Consider the following 14,876-nt stretch of genomic DNA (forward strand, 5'->3'; position numbering starts at 1 on the left):
AGTGCCAACCCCAGTTTTCCCCCAGCCTCCGGGCCCCCCTACCCGGCCGGGTGAATCCCTCGCTCCTCTAGCCGCGCTGGGTGGGCCAACACTGTTGCCGGCTGTGCTTGCGCCGGGCAAGCAAAGCCCCCTCTGGCCAGCTCTGCCATGGACTACCAGAAGCCCTACTCGGTGCAGGCCACCGCGGCCATCGCGGCGGTCATCACCTTCCTCATCCTCTTCACCATCTTCGGCAACGCACTGGTCATCCTGGCGGTGTTGACGAGCCGCTCGCTGCGCGCCCCGCAGAACCTGTTCCTGGTGTCCTTGGCCGCCGCGGACATCCTGGTGGCCACGCTCATCATCCCTTTCTCGCTGGCCAACGAGCTGCTGGGCTACTGGTACTTCGGGCAAGCGTGGTGCGAGGTGTACCTGGCTCTCGACGTGCTCTTCTGTACTTCGTCCATCGTGCACCTGTGTGCCATCAGCCTGGACCGCTACTGGGCGGTGAGCCGCGCTCTGGAGTACAACACCAAGCGCACCCCGCGCCGCATCAAGTGCATCATCCTCACCGTGTGGCTCATTGCAGCTGTCATCTCGCTGCCGCCCCTACTCTACAAGGGCGACCGGGGCCCTCAGCCCCGCGGGCGCCCACAATGCCAGCTCAACCAAGAGACCTGGTACATCCTGGCCTCCAGCTTTGCGTCCTTCTTTGCCCCCTGCCTCATCATGATCCTCGTCTACCTGCGTATCTACCTGATTGCTAGACGTAGCCACCACAGAGGTCCCAGGGCCAAGAGGGGTCCTGGGGAGGGTGAATCTAAGCAGCCCTGCCGGGTCCCTGGGGGGACATCGGCCAAACTGCCGACCCTGGCCTCCCACTTGGTTGCTTCTGAAGAAGCCAATGGACTCTCTAAGCCCACTGGGAAGAAGGAGCAGGTAGGGACCCCTGAAGATCCTGGGAACCCAGCCTTGCCACCCAGCTGGCCTGCCCTTCCCCATGCAAACCAGGGTCCAAAGGAAGGTGTTTGTGGGGCATCTCCGGAGGAGGAGGTTGAAGAGGAGGAGGAGGAGGAAGAGGAGGAGTGTGGACCTCAAGCCTTGCCAGTCTCCCCTGCCTCAGCTTGCAGCCCGCCCCTGCACCAGCCACAGGGCTCCCGGGTGTTGGCCACCCTGCGTGGCCAGGTGCTCCTGGGCAGGGGTATGGACGCTGCAGGTGAGAAGTGGTGGCGTCGGCGTCGGCGGGCTCAGCTGACCCGGGAGAAGCGGTTCACCTTTGTGCTGTCTGTGGTCATAGGCGCCTTCATGCTCTGCTGGTTCCCCTTCTTCTTCAGCTACAGTCTGGGTGCCATCTGCCCGAAGCACTGCAAGGTGCCACAAGGCCTTTTCCATTTCTTCTTCTGGATTGGCTACTGCAACAGCTTGCTAAACCCTGTCATCTACACCATCTTCAACCAGGACTTCCGCCGTGCCTTCCGAAGGATCCTTTGCCGCCAGTGGACCCAGACGGCCTGGTGAGCCGCCTGCCTGCTGCCCTCGTGGGGTTGGTGCCAGGTAGCGCCAGGGCCACACTGCCTCCTACCCTGTTATATGTGGTCACCTCCCTGGCGCTGTTTGGTTTCTGCTCAGGTAGTGCAGACCTCATCTTGGGAGCACCCTGGGAGGAACATGGGCAGGGGTGCTGGTCACGGGGTCTATGCTAAGCCTTCCCTTGCTGGCTTGGCTGTGGGGGGACGTCTTCTCCATGCCCTGCCTGAGTGCAGGCAGATAGAGGAGGCCTGGGCCTTCCGGAGTGTGGCAGAGGCCTGGCTTGGACAGAGCCTGGCCTTCCGGAACCCCAGAACCCTGTACACTTCCTCGAGGACCTTGTGGTCCCTGGCAGGCCACTTGCTTGTGGTGTTTTGTTTCTTTTTCATCTTCCTCAGTAAAGAGCAGGAAGCCAGCCTTCCATTCTCCCCAGGAGGCTGAGGAGGAGGCAGAAACAATGATGGCCGTACATTCACATTGAGGACCCGTGGTTTCCATTAGGTGAGGGTTTGTAGGCTGACTCTATCCCTGGGCCCTTCTTCCCCTTCCCCCTGCTTTTGGATGTGTAGCTCCTTTGAAGGCCAAAACTGTGATCTGAGTCCCACCCGGCGCCCCTCTGGAGGCCTGGCCTCTGCCTCAACAGGACATTCCCGATCACTAGCATTCACCCCCTGCAAAATCCAGGGCAACAGTAGCTTGCTGCCTACTTGCTGCAGGGAGATGAAAGGCATTGCACAAAGCTTTGAGCTCCATGGGGGAACCGAGAGACCCAGAAAATGTGATTATTTGGTGATATGAAAATTCCCTGTCTTTGTGTTTACCACCACCTGTCTTCCTATAGATTTTAGTTCTGTGCCGGGGGTGTGAATTCCTACCCCAAACTGGAAGTGGGGAGTGGCAGACAGAACCTCTATTTCAGTTAAAGGATTTCTTTGAGAATGTGTTCTTGTGCCTGCAAAGGTTTGAGTTATTATGCTGCATGACAACCTGACATTTCACCTGCAACACCAAGAGGGTTTTCTGTGGCTTGGGCACCCCTGGGAGGGTTAAGTCTTTTGTCATCAAGAAGGCAAATTGTTTCCTCAAGATAGCTAAAAATACCCACATCCTGGGAATGGGCTGACATGAGAGCCTGTGCCAGGTGACAGAGCCCGCCCCCCGGCGGGATTCTGGGCTGGAGCAGGTGAGCAAGGGCCCTCTGGACGCCTGGGGGAGCCTCAAAGCCAAGTGCCAGGCAGGGCTCTAAGGCCCAAATGGGTCCCGATGATGCATAGCTGATCCCACCTCGGATGGGTGCCATGGGTGTTGGCTGGCCGCCTCCGCCCAGCCATGTGGCTCTCCCCACTGATGGAGCTCCAGGGGCCTCTTCCTCCTCGTTCTCAACCCCCACCCCAGACACTTGAACCCAGAACAGTTTGGAACATGTTTCCCAGTGCTCCCCCGTAAGAGTGCCTGACTTCAAAAGTAAGCCGGTGGGATCTTCACCGGGGGTGGGGTAAGCGGCAGGGACTGTTGGCACTCCGGGGGACCTGGCCAGATGGCGAGGGGTGCTAAGGGTGTTTTCTGGGTTAGAGAGAATGGAGGGGACCAAAAGGAGTCCCTCAGTTTGTTCCTCAGTTTCAGTGTGAGGCCAGGGCATTGCCCTGGGTCAGGGCTGGGTAGGAAGGTGGCCCTGAGGGAGGGGCTGACTTGTGACAGCTACTGACTGGTCTCTGTGCCCCAGGGCACCCCTGATATTGTTGCCTGCTGCCTCCTTATTGTGATATGTAGGTGTTTTTTAAAGGTCTGAGCTATTTTATCAATAAAAGATATTTTGTAATAAGCACGCTGTGTCGTTGTTGCCCAAGGGCTGCCGGCCGTAGTTATTCCTCAGCTACTTGTAGCAGACTTGGCATGGGCCAGATGCCCTGCCCTCCTCCGGGTGTGGCCAGCTGGTACCCACTCATCTGCCTGCTGCTCTGTCCACGAATCACCCCTTACTCCTCATGATAAGACAGTGGGGGTAGAAGTGGCGTGGAGCCTGAGGCTGGCTGCGTGGGGAAGGAGGAGAAGGAGCCTTACCAGAGGAGGTGCCCTTTGGGCTGGAACTCAGGGAAAGAGCAGGAACACCCAGAGGCAAGCTAGGAAGGAGTGTCGGGCAGGGAAACAGCACATGCAAAGGGTGCTGTGTGCTGGATTTGACAGTTTGAGAGTCAGCCGGAAACTGGCCTTGCTGGGCAGCCAGGTGCAGGAGTGGGGCCAGTGGAGGTGATCGGACACCACCCACAGGGAAGAACAGGGAACTCTGTGGAATGTAATCTGCTGTCTCCAGTGAGGGCAGGAGGTGAGTAGAGCTGATTTGCTGAGATTCCGTCACTACGTCTGAGCTGGAGTCTCCTCATTTCCAGATAAAGCACCTGAGGCCCCAAAGCACCCAGTGCACAGGAGCCCAGCCCTCCAGGCCTCCTGATCCACCTCAGTGAGAGCAGCTCAGGCCGGCACAGCAGGTTGGCTGCAGGGCCAGCAGGAGATGGGGTTGGTTAGGGTGGTGCCAGGGAGCGGGGGAGGAAGGAGCAGGGAGGCCCCAGCAGCTGGAGGTGTGGGCCACCCTGCACCTGTACTGTGACCCAGGAGTCACACTTCCAAGGCCACAGCCTTTGCCAGGGACGACTCCATGTGTCCACCAACACTGGTGGACTTGGGGACCTGGAGCTCTGCTGGGACTTAGCAAGAAAGCCAGGCTCTGCCCTGAGGAGCTCCCAGCCCTTCCCACCAGCCTGCACCCACTGCCAAGGCCCTGAGGCCTGATTAGGGCAGATCAGAGTAGTTCATCTGTTCCCCGTCATTGCTTTTCTGGAACTCTGTCTGATTACTTCGCTAGTCATCTAGGCCCGAGCCCTGTTGCCTGAGGGCTTATAAGGGGCGGGGCCCATGGGTCTGGGGGAGGAGCTCCCTCCCAGTCTCCAGATGGTGGCAGAAATGTCCCTGCTGGAGCTGGACCTTTGGCATCTTATTCTGAATATATTAGCTCATTTGAGCCTCGCAACCTTGCTGGGGTGGCAACTTTACAGAAGAGGCAACTGAGGCTGGGTGCCCAAATCACAGCTATGAAATTCAGATGCTAGAAATTGTGGTCCCATCTCTGGCACCAACTTCCATTCGGTGGCCTGGCTGTGTGGGGACTCTGAGCTGCATCTGGGTGGAATTCAGCCGGTGCAGTGCTGTGATTGACTGCTCCTGTCTGTCACTGGCACAAGAGGTCTGAGTTTTACAGGGTTTCCACTCCTGACAGCTCAGCCTGATCACTGCATTTTATTGAAGGAGAGACTGAGGCCTAGAGACAGAGGACTTGCCTTGGACCTCCATCCACGTGGTGGTGGAGCCAGGTCTGGAACCCAGGTTGCCTGATCTGCCCCCCACACCACACCTCTGTACTGAGGGGTTGCAGCCAGACTCAGAGTGACAGGCCCACGTTGAGGAAACACCTGATGAGAGTCCGCGGCAGACCAGGTCAGGAGGGTGGCTTGTCCCGTTACCTAACTCAGTTCTCAGTACCGGAGGAGCAGTCCCGGGCACTTGCCCAGTGCAATGTGCCTGAGCTGGACCCCAGGGCTGCTGGCTCCAGATGGGACCTCCTTCTCAGACACCGCTTCCCGCTGTTCTGTGAGCAGCACCTACTTTTGATTGCACCCTAAGCCCGTTTTAGGGTTAGTGGGTTGGTGAAGTGTGTTCAGAGCAACAGGTAGGGGTGTGGGGGCCCTGTCCTTCCAGGAATTATCCCAGCAAATGCCTGGAGGTAAGGGTGGGGACAGGAGGCAAGCAGGGAGGTGTTGCAGCCTTCTGAGGGTCTGGGAGCACTTCTGGGATGGTCTCTGACCACGGGAGGCACCGATGGAGAAGACAGAGGAGAGGCTGGGTGGGAGGGCTTAGGAAGACCTCGCCCCACTACTGCTCTCACTCTGTAAGAATCTGGGTTCTTAGGTCAGTGGGGACAGCCTTCAAAAGGCGCTGAGGCCCTGCCCCTGCCTCAGGCCAGCTGCGGAGGAATTTGGGGTGCTGGGAATCCCTCTTTGGAGCTTTCTTGAAGGAGGCACCCTGACCCACCTGCTCAGAAGGTACTGTGGCAGGAGGGCCAGCTGACCTGCTAATGAGACGCAAGGTGGAGGGGGGCTTGTGGGTTCATCAGGCCCTTGTTCCCTCCCAATCCTTTGCATGACTTCCATCTTGTGTGTTTGGGGAGTGCTGGAAAGGGGGTTGCCCATCTACCACCTGCAAATGGGGTTGCTTGGCTGGGAAGTGGCATCCGACCCTCGAGTGGTACTGGCCAACCTTTCGCTGCCTGGGTGCTGGCTGGGGCTTCTGCTGCAGGGCCTGGTCCCTGTGTGCAGGAGCACTGGGGTGGGACTTCTGTGCCGCTGAAAATCATGGTGGAGAGGTGGTGGGGAGGCCAGGGTCATCCTTGCTTCTGCCACTACCTGTCTGGCTGCCCCTGGCAGGGCTAGGTCCCCCCTGGGGCCTCAGTGTCCCGTTCTGCCCATGAGAAGCTCCAGCCTGATGTTCCATCTCTGCCCCACCCCAAACCCCCTCCTGGAAGGTCCAGCTGCTGAGATCCCGGGAGGTAATTAGTCATTCCTGAGTCAGGCTCCTGGACAGGACCGGGCTGTTTTCTTCACCACTGACCCTCAGTGCAGAGGCAGGCCCGCTCTGGAGGGACCAATCAGTGTGGGGCCCTCTGAGATGGGCGTGGAGAGAGGGATATGGCAGCTCCGGGTCATTAGGGCCAGGGCCTGCCATGCATCATTAGAGATAAGAGCCACTGTTATCCAGTCTCACAGATGAGGAAACTGAGGCTGAGGGGAGTTGAGGGCCTTGTCTGAGGTCATCCAGAGCCAGGATTACAAATCCACCCAACCTAACCCCAACTGTGTCACTAACTGGCCTCGGGACCCGCCCCGTCAGCATGAGAGCAGGCTCTGAGCCCGCCCAGCCCAGCGAAGCCTCTGACCAGCAGAGACTCGGGCTTGGGGTGACCTCCCTGCCTGTCGGCACCTCCATTAGAGCAGGGCCCAGGCAGGGGTAGGACGTTCCCACCCTCCCAGGCTCTGCTCACTGTTAGCAGGGGAGGCAGGGAGCACACGCTAAAATTAGACTCTGGGATCCTGCATGCTCCGCATCCGTCCGGCGGTGTGGGGAAGGCCGTTGTCAGAAGGCCAGGGCTGGAAGGAGCCTGGATGTCAGCTTGCACCCTCCCCAGGGCTCACTGGCTCTGATCTTCTCACACCCTCCCCAGTCCTTGGCCAAAGGCTCCTGCCCTTGGCTTGGCCCTGTGGTCACCTATTGATGAGCAGTGATTTCAAAGGGAGAGGAAACCCCCTTTTTAATACCCACCATGTCCCCCTGGGATTCCACTGCCCCTTTGTTCCTCTCTTCCCTTCCTCCCTTCCCCTCTCCCGGCCCTTTCCACTTCCAGGTCCTCAATGACCCGCTCCCCCTTCTCTGAGACTCCCCTCTGCCTCCTGCTGGCCCTCTGTTGTGCTTCTCCCTGGGATGGCCCTGGCCCTGCAGGCTTTATGGACCACTGTGGCTACAAGGGGGCAGGAAGGCTGGAGACTGCAAATGAGCCTTTGTCCCTGGCAAGTGGGGGCTATCTGTGACCCAATATCACCCTTTGGGGCCCCGGCCCTTTGCAGGCCAGGTTGGGGAGGTGCTGAGCCTGGCCGAGAGTCCCAGGGTCCTGCCCTTGGTCTCCCTGGGGAGGGGCAGCCCCCTCTGGGCTGGGCCACTCCACTCTCAGAGGACCCAGAACTCAGTTGGACTGGCACCACCTCCCACCCCAGGGAGACCCGGGCTGCTTCCAGAGGAGAAAGGGTTGGGCTGGGGCAGTGTGGAGCCGTGTCCCCGTGACGTCCCGTTCCCACCCCAGCCCAGCCCAGCCACAGCTGTGAGGCCGGGAGCGTGAGAGCTGCCTGTGCCTGCTGCTGGGAGTCCCTGGACACCGGGGTCGGCAGGGGCGAGTGCAGGAGAGGGCTGGGTGGGGGTGTCCTAGGCCACGGGCTCCGCCAGGCCCCTGGGTGTTCTCTGACAGGTGCACTTGACACAGCTATTCCAGCTGCAAATCCTCTCCACCCCCTGCTGGCCTAGCAGCTGGGATTAGAATGGGCACAAGGCTGGCAACTGTTCGAAGGATTTCCCTAGTTGTTTCAGAAGCACGGGCCGGGGTCCTGAGACTGGGGTCATGGTCCCAGCAGGGCCACCAAATTTCTGGATGACCTTGGGCAAATCCCTTCCCCTCCCTGGGTTTCAAATTCCTCATCAGATGAAGGAGTTGGGCTGGGCCATGGTTAAAATGTCCCGGTGCTGCCCCAGGAACCACTGGGCAGGGACAGAGAGGGGAGAGAAAACCGAGTCACCCCTGCCTTTTCCAGCGTATCTGCTTTTCAGGAAACTGCACCTCCCACTGCCCACCAGGATTCCTCCTCTGCCCACCCCAGGCTTACGTAACACCATTAGCCACACCCCTGTCCTCCTCATGACTTCTGTGTCCCAGGGAAATCTAGGTAGTGGGAACCTTAGAAGGGTCACCTTGACAGACATTCATTCATTCCCCCAAGGCAGGCTGGGAGCTAGTGGAACAGGGAAGGGGACCTGTGTGGGGGGTGGGGGCGGGTGGAGGTTGGGGGAGCCAGGGTGTCTGGCAGGAGCCGGCCTGTGCTTGACATTGTGTCTAACATAAGGCTGGAAGGGGGACTCGGGCTGGGGCAACAGTGGAGGAAGTGTGTGAGGTCCTCCTGGAAGGGCAAGCAGTGTGTGGGGGGCTCCTAGGGAACTGCTCCCATCGGGTCAGGGCCTAGAATGGCATGGGGAGGAGCCTTGGCTCCTGAAAACAAACCAGTGTTAATCCCAGTCATGGTGGGCCTCCCTGGTGAGGGCCGGGGCTCTGCCTGGTTGGTGCCTGTGCCCCTCGCCTGAACCACAGCCTGGCCCAGAGCAGGCGCGTGGAAAACATTTGTGGAACGAGTGAGGTTTCCCAGCAATCGGGGGCAGCCTTGGCCTTGGTCAGCTACGGCTGGGGACCCTTGCACTCCAGGGATGCATCTCTGGTTTGGTGTTTAAATTTTCTGTTTTGTTTTGTTTTTCCCACATAGTTTCCTAGAAAAACTCTGTTGGAAGATTCCATCCGGGCCTTGGCTGTGCTAGAGTCAAGGGAATTGTCCCTCAGAGCTGGGGGACACCAGGGCATTCCAGGGTAAGGGGTGTTAGGGACCCGTCCTGGAGTGTGGGAGAATAGATGGGGCTGGACAGAGAGGGGGCAGGCAGAGAGAGTGCTTGGTTGGGTCATCCCGGTGGCAGCATGAAAGAAGTACTACTAGCTTTGCTGTCAAATTTGGCTCCATAGTTTACAGGCTGTGTGGCCTCAGGCAAACCATGAACCTGCTCCCAGCCTCAATTTCCTCATGTTTAAAATGGAATAACATGGACTCCTTTAAGATTGGAGAGGTCACCCCACCGGCATGGCTCAGTGGTTGAGTGTTGACCTAAGAATGAGGAGGTCATGGTTCGATTCCTGGTCATGGCACATGCCCGGGTTGTGGGCTTGATCTCCAGTGGGGGGCATGCAGGAGACAGCCAATAATTCTCTCATCATTGATGTTTCTATCTCTTTCTCCCCCTCCCTTCTTCTCTGAAATCAATAAAAATATATTTTAAAAAATTGGAGAGCTATGTTGAGAGATAGAGATGATATGAAAGATATCATGATGGAGTGAGGAAGTGCAGAGCTGGCACCACGGATGGCACAGATGTTCTGATTACTCTCTGGATGTCCAAGTCCTCTCCAAGGTGTCCCCTGACTCACTGTTGGGAGGAGGTGGACTCGGGGTCCTGGGAGAGGGCCCCATCCTGTGCATGGAGTCTGCCCTACCCCTTGCCCTCACCTAGGCTTCCATGGGATCCAAAGCCTCTCCCACTCAGGGCTTCTGCCAGGCTTTCTACCAGGCTGGGAGGCAAAGGTGCTCAGGCAAACAAGTCCAATGCAGCACACTAGTGCTGGCAACCTCACCACTGGATCATGACAGACATCAGCAATGGACCTCAGAACTCTCTCTGGGAGCTACGACTAAGCTGCAGAAAGCACTGGGCAGGCATTCTCAAACAATTGCTGCTCGTGTGCGAGATGAAGCCCATGTGCCCTCGGTCCAGGGAGAATCCTGGCCTTGAATCCCAGTGGGTGTGGGGGGAGAGGGCTGCCCAGCCTGATGCGAGGGGGCCCTTGGGGTGTAAACAGGGCTGAGTCCAGATACCCCAGGGTCCCTGTAGTGCTACTGCCTAGACGGCAGAAGGCTGCCAAATGTCACGTCAGGGGGACCCCAGAGATTCTGAGAAAATTGCATGTGAATGCACAGGTGTCAGCTGAGGGGCATCTGGGGGCCAGCTGGGGGCGAGGCCAGGCAGCATGGCAGGGCTGGGTGAGTGTGGTGCTTCTTGGGAGAGCACCTTGACCGGGCCAGAAGAGTAGGAAGGGCTGCAGGGCACTGGAGGTCTTAAGTCCTCAGGAGTATGCAGAGCCAGGTGAGGATGGTTCAAGTTCGCCTGCCCACACCGCCTGTTCTGCCCCTGGGGAGTCCAGTCACCTGGCGTGAACAGATGTAGGACTCCTGTTCCAGGAGTGGAGTCTGAGCCCCAAGTCCATCCACCTGCACAGCGCCCAGCAGTGCCTCCTCTGAAGCCCCATCCATCAGTGTTACCATGACACCCACACCCACACCCACACCTTATGCGGACCCTCCCCAGCCAACCACCTATCTCCCTTCTCTGCTGTGAGTTTGCTCCTTGGCACTTATCAGGCTAGAAATCTTACTTACCTGTCTGCTCCTCATCTTTGTCCCCTAATACACTGTAAGCAGCAGGAGGGCTGTCTTGTTCACTGTGTGGCCCGGGCCTGACAGTGCCTGGCAGGTAGTAAGAATGAAAGGGCTGGCCTGCGGCCCTGACACAGCTCTCCAGGGTTGCTAACATACCCTGGAGACATGGTGAGGGGAGAGAGCCAGATTTATTTGAACTCAGCCCAGGGAGGGAGGGAGAGTGGAGGGGGGTGGGGCGGGCAGTTAGAGCTTCAAGAAGCAGTTTGGACAACAACGCTTGGCTGTTGGTTTGGGGGAGCTGGCCGATGGCTGTGAGTTCCCCGCAGCACAGCTTTGGCTGGGGGAGTGGAGTGTGCAAGTTTGGGGCCTGAAAGGAATTGCTGGGGACAGTGGAGGTAGGCAGATGCTGCCCCAGCGAGGCTCTCCACCCCTGCCTACCTAGGCTGCAGTCACTGGATGGACAGCTGGTCCAGGATGAGCAGTTTGGAACCTGCCTGGGCTCCCGGGCCCTTTCTGCCCCGACTCTCCAGTGCACGGAGCTCTGTGCCAGCTCGAAGGGCTTCTGAGAGCCAATGCCACCTGCACTCTGGGTGAAGGCAAAAGGGACCAGCTTACTGAGACCAGGTGTTGCAAATTCCATCACTACCTTGCCTGCAGAGCATGGGGGGATGAAGCAATGACATGACACTTGACACTTGGGAAGAAGGACCGGTGGTGGGCCGTGGGGCAGGAGGCTGGAAAGGAGGCCTGCTGGCGGGCGCTCTGCAGCAGGGGCTGGTGTCTCAGGCAGGAGGGGTGGAGAGGGGCAGGGGTGTGTGCTTCCTCACGTTCTGAGGTGCCCTCTGGCCCCAGGCTAACCTCCAGAGGCAGGCGACAGGGTGAGGCTGGGGCCAGCAGCTCTGCTCCAGAGGCAGCTGACTAAAAATAAGTTGGGATGTCAGGGTCTCCCGGCTCCAGGAAGTGGAGAATAGGGTTGAGTGTCAGGAGGAGGAGGAGGCAAAGAGGAGGAGAGGGAGGCCAGCAAACTTGTTTGTTTTCTTCTCTGCAGCCTGAAGTCTCTGAGGCCAGAGTCTAGACCAGCCGTGGGCAAACTACGGCCCGCGGGCTGGATCTGGCCCGTTTGAAATGAATAAAACTAAAAAAAAAAAAGACCGTACCCTTTTATGTAATGATGTTTACTTTGAATTTATATTAGTTCACACAAACACTCCATCCATGCTTTTGTTCCGGCCCTCCGGTCCAGTTTAAGAACCCATTGTGGCCCTCGAGTCAAAAAGTTTGCCCACCCCTGGTCTAGACTCTAGGGCAGCGGTTCTCACTCTGTGGGTCGCGACCCCTTTGGTGGTCGAAGGACCCTTTCACAGGGGTCGCCTAAGACCATCCTGCATGTCAAATATTTACATGACGATTCATAACAGTAGCAACATTACAGTTATGAAGTAGCAACGAAAATAATTTTATGGTTGGGTCACAACATGAGGGACTGTATTTAAAGGGCCAGAAGGTTGAGAACCAATGGTAGGGAGTTCTCCCAGGTCACATAGCTGGCAATGCCCAGAGCCACCCCTAGACACTCAGGGCACTCTGCGAGGCCTCAGCTCAGACATGGCACCACTACCGCCGCCCCAGGGGCTGATAGTGGCTTTGTAGAGGCTGAGGGGTAAATGTGGTGGCTCTGTGCCCTCTGGCCAGTGAGGAGCCACCGCCTATCCTGGCTGCAGAGCTCATCAGGGTGACAGGAGCATAGCCCTTCTTCTCCTGACCCTGCGGGTCCTGACCACTGGCCTGGGTGAGGCCTCAGAAGACACAGGCCTCTCTCCCTCTGCCCAGGCCGCCTTGCCCTCTGCACTCAGCATACCAGCTCCCCTTGACTCAACCGGATCCAGCCTGTGATGAGTGCACCCCCCTTCTCCACCCTCCCTCCATGCTCCTCTCCCAGTCCTCACTCAGCAGAGCCTCCACTGGGATGAACCCTAACCACCCAGAGGTCATGTGGCTGCCCTTGAGCCTTAGTGAAGGGCCACTCTTGCTCCCTGAATCCCTGTCCCTGTTCATCTGCACCCTCTGGTCACAGTTGGCTTGGGGAGCATGAAATTGCAGTGAGCTCCTCAGGAAGGGGCCAGCCTTGGACAGGCCTGCGTCCAGGGACACAGGATGGAGTCCAGGGCTGACCAGCAGCTTGCACGGTCTTCAGCCCCTTCATCCTCTCTTCTTGATTCCTCCTCCTCCTTCTCTTTTCTTCCTTTGTTTTTATTATTTATTTGTTATTATGATTTAATCCTCACCCAATAATATGTTTTATTGAGTTTAGAGACAGAAAGGAGAGAGAGAGAGAGAGAGAGAGAGAGAGAGAGAGAGAGAGAGAGAAACATCGACATGAGAGAGAAACATCAATCACCTCCAGCCTCCAGCTCCTGCTGCACATGCCCCCTGGGATTCAAACTCACAACCTAGATATGTGCCCTGACTGGGAATCGAACCCACCAACTTTTGGTGTACTGGACAATGTTCCAACCAGCTGAACCAAACCAGCCAGGTTCCTTTGCTTTTTTCAAGTCTATTGATAAATTCTCTAGAGGGTTCAAAATTCTCAGCCCTGCCTCACCAACTGCAGCTCTGTTGGGGGTGGCCAGAACAGCACCACGTGTTAGACCAGTGGGATCAAACTGGACCAGGGTTCAGCAACCTCGGTACTTCAGTTTATCTAGAAAGAATTCAGAGCCAAGACTCAAACTATAAGAGAACATTTATTTGGAAAATCACAGAGGTAAAAGTAATCTGTAAAAAAAAATGGCTTAGGAAACAAGTTATAGAGGAAAAGGAAGGCAGTGTGGGCAAGCGAACTTGAACCATCCTCACCTGGCTTTACATACTCCTGAGGACATAAGACCTCCAGTGCCCTGCAGCCCTTCCTACTCTTCTAGCTCTTCTCTGGCCCCGGTCAAGGTGCTCTCCCAAGAAGCACCACACTCCCAGCCCCGCCATGCTGCCTGGCCTCGCCCCCAGCTGGCCCCCAGAACCCCCCCTGCTGACAACTGTGCTTCCGCATGCAATTTTCTCAGAATCTCTGGGGTCCCCCTGGCGCTGACCTTTGACACTCTTGGACTGGAAAGGCCCTGTTCAGACTGAGGCCCAGGGAAGGGGCTTGAGTGGGACAGTGGCAGATGGAGAAATGGGGCTGCCTCCCAGACCTCCCTCTCTGGGGTGCAGCACCAGCCAGAGCTGCCACCTCTTCTCCATTCTTCACAGTAATTGCCTTAAATGCTGTATCTGTTGTCATGACAACATATTACCAACCCTTAGGTAAAGCCCTGTTTGCAGGGTGGCTGTCAGGCTGTCTCCAGCTCCATCACTGGTCCCCACCTTGCGGTTCCCAGCTGGTGCCTCTTCCTCCCTCCCTCCCAGAGGTCACTTTTATTTTCAGAATTTCCAGAATATTTCTGTGACTTTTGTGTTCTCTGTTTCACTTTGTGTCTGTGGGTCTCCCTTTCACTCCTCTTCCTCCCTTCCCTCACCTTCTTCCATCTCTCCCTCCTTCTCCCCTTTTCTTTCCTCTTCCCTAGAGCCTAAGCTTCTTCCCTCTGTCTCCCTCTCACTGCCTGTCTCTATATCTCCCTCCCTTCTTCTCCCCCCACCCTTGAGTGCAGCGGGATAGCATGAAGGTGGATGGGGACAGGCAGGGCTGCTGGCTACCACAGGTCTGCTGTGCGGGGAGCCTCAAGAAGCCTTGGGGCTCTGAGGGGAGCCCAGGCTTGTGTGGTGTGTGGCCAGGAAGGCCTTCAACTGCTCCTAAAGACGTATGGGCCGAAGGAAATGCCTTTCTGCCTCCACCCGGTCCTCTGCCTTCTGCTGTCCTCTGGGGCTCCAGCTCGAAGGCTGTCCTGACTGGGGCCTGGCACACTTATTGAGTGATCCCTGCACACTCAACACCAGCCTCAGGGCACCTACACAAGAAGACTTGCGACAATTCCAGAGGGTGAGTGGAATCACTCCATGTTACAGGCCGGGAAATGAAAGACAAGAGGGGTCAAGCAACTTGCTCAAGGCCACGGAGCTGGTCGGTAGATGAGGCAGGATTTGAAATTCCATTCCACAGCCAGTGCTCTCAACCATGGTTCTCTAAGAATGACACTATCTCCTGAGCGTTCACTGTGCATTGAGCAACATCTGGAACCCATTGAGCCCTCACAGAAACCCTGCAAGTTGGGGCCATGAGCATCTGTTTTACCAGCGAGGAAATCAGGGCACTGTGAGGTTAGGTACCTTTCTCAAGGTCACACTGTTCTCAGGGGTGTTCTTGGGATCCAAACCAGGTCTTTGGTCTCCAGAGCCTGGTCTCTTAGCCCTCAGTGCAGCTGTTCTTTCTTCCTCTCCTCGGGGAGGGGGCCACAGCAGAGAGGGACAGGGACATGGGCTTCACACGCGTCCAAGTCCCTCCTTCTCCTGATTCCCTGTAAAGTCCCCTCCGGGCCCAGAAATGCTTTTGGGAACCAGAGGAGGAAGCCGCATGGCAATAGGTGGGCACTGCAT

At 57.4% G+C, this 14,876-nt stretch overlaps 1 protein-coding gene across 1 annotated transcript; it reads left to right on the top strand.

The window, feature by feature from the left end:
- The first annotated feature begins 55 nt into the window (after positions 1-55).
- On the top strand, positions 56-3,290 carry ADRA2B (adrenoceptor alpha 2B). Its single transcript, XM_014466252.2, has one exon. It carries the CDS (start codon positions 148-150, stop codon positions 1,495-1,497), a length of 1,350 nt encoding a protein of 449 aa, XP_014321738.1. The 5' UTR covers positions 56-147; the 3' UTR covers positions 1,498-3,290.
- Positions 3,291-14,876: the final 11,586 nt, after the last annotated feature.

Source organism: Myotis lucifugus, unplaced genomic scaffold (genome assembly GCF_000147115.1).
Source record: "Myotis lucifugus unplaced genomic scaffold, Myoluc2.0 scaffold_331, whole genome shotgun sequence".
Classification (NCBI taxonomy): Eukaryota; Metazoa; Chordata; class Mammalia; order Chiroptera; family Vespertilionidae; genus Myotis; species Myotis lucifugus.

Bases quoted from the DNA above. Each gene is read 5' to 3' on its own strand.
- ADRA2B (XM_014466252.2), top strand. From the start codon at position 148: ATGGACTACCAGAAGCCCTACTCGGTGCAGGCCACCGCGGCCATCGCG.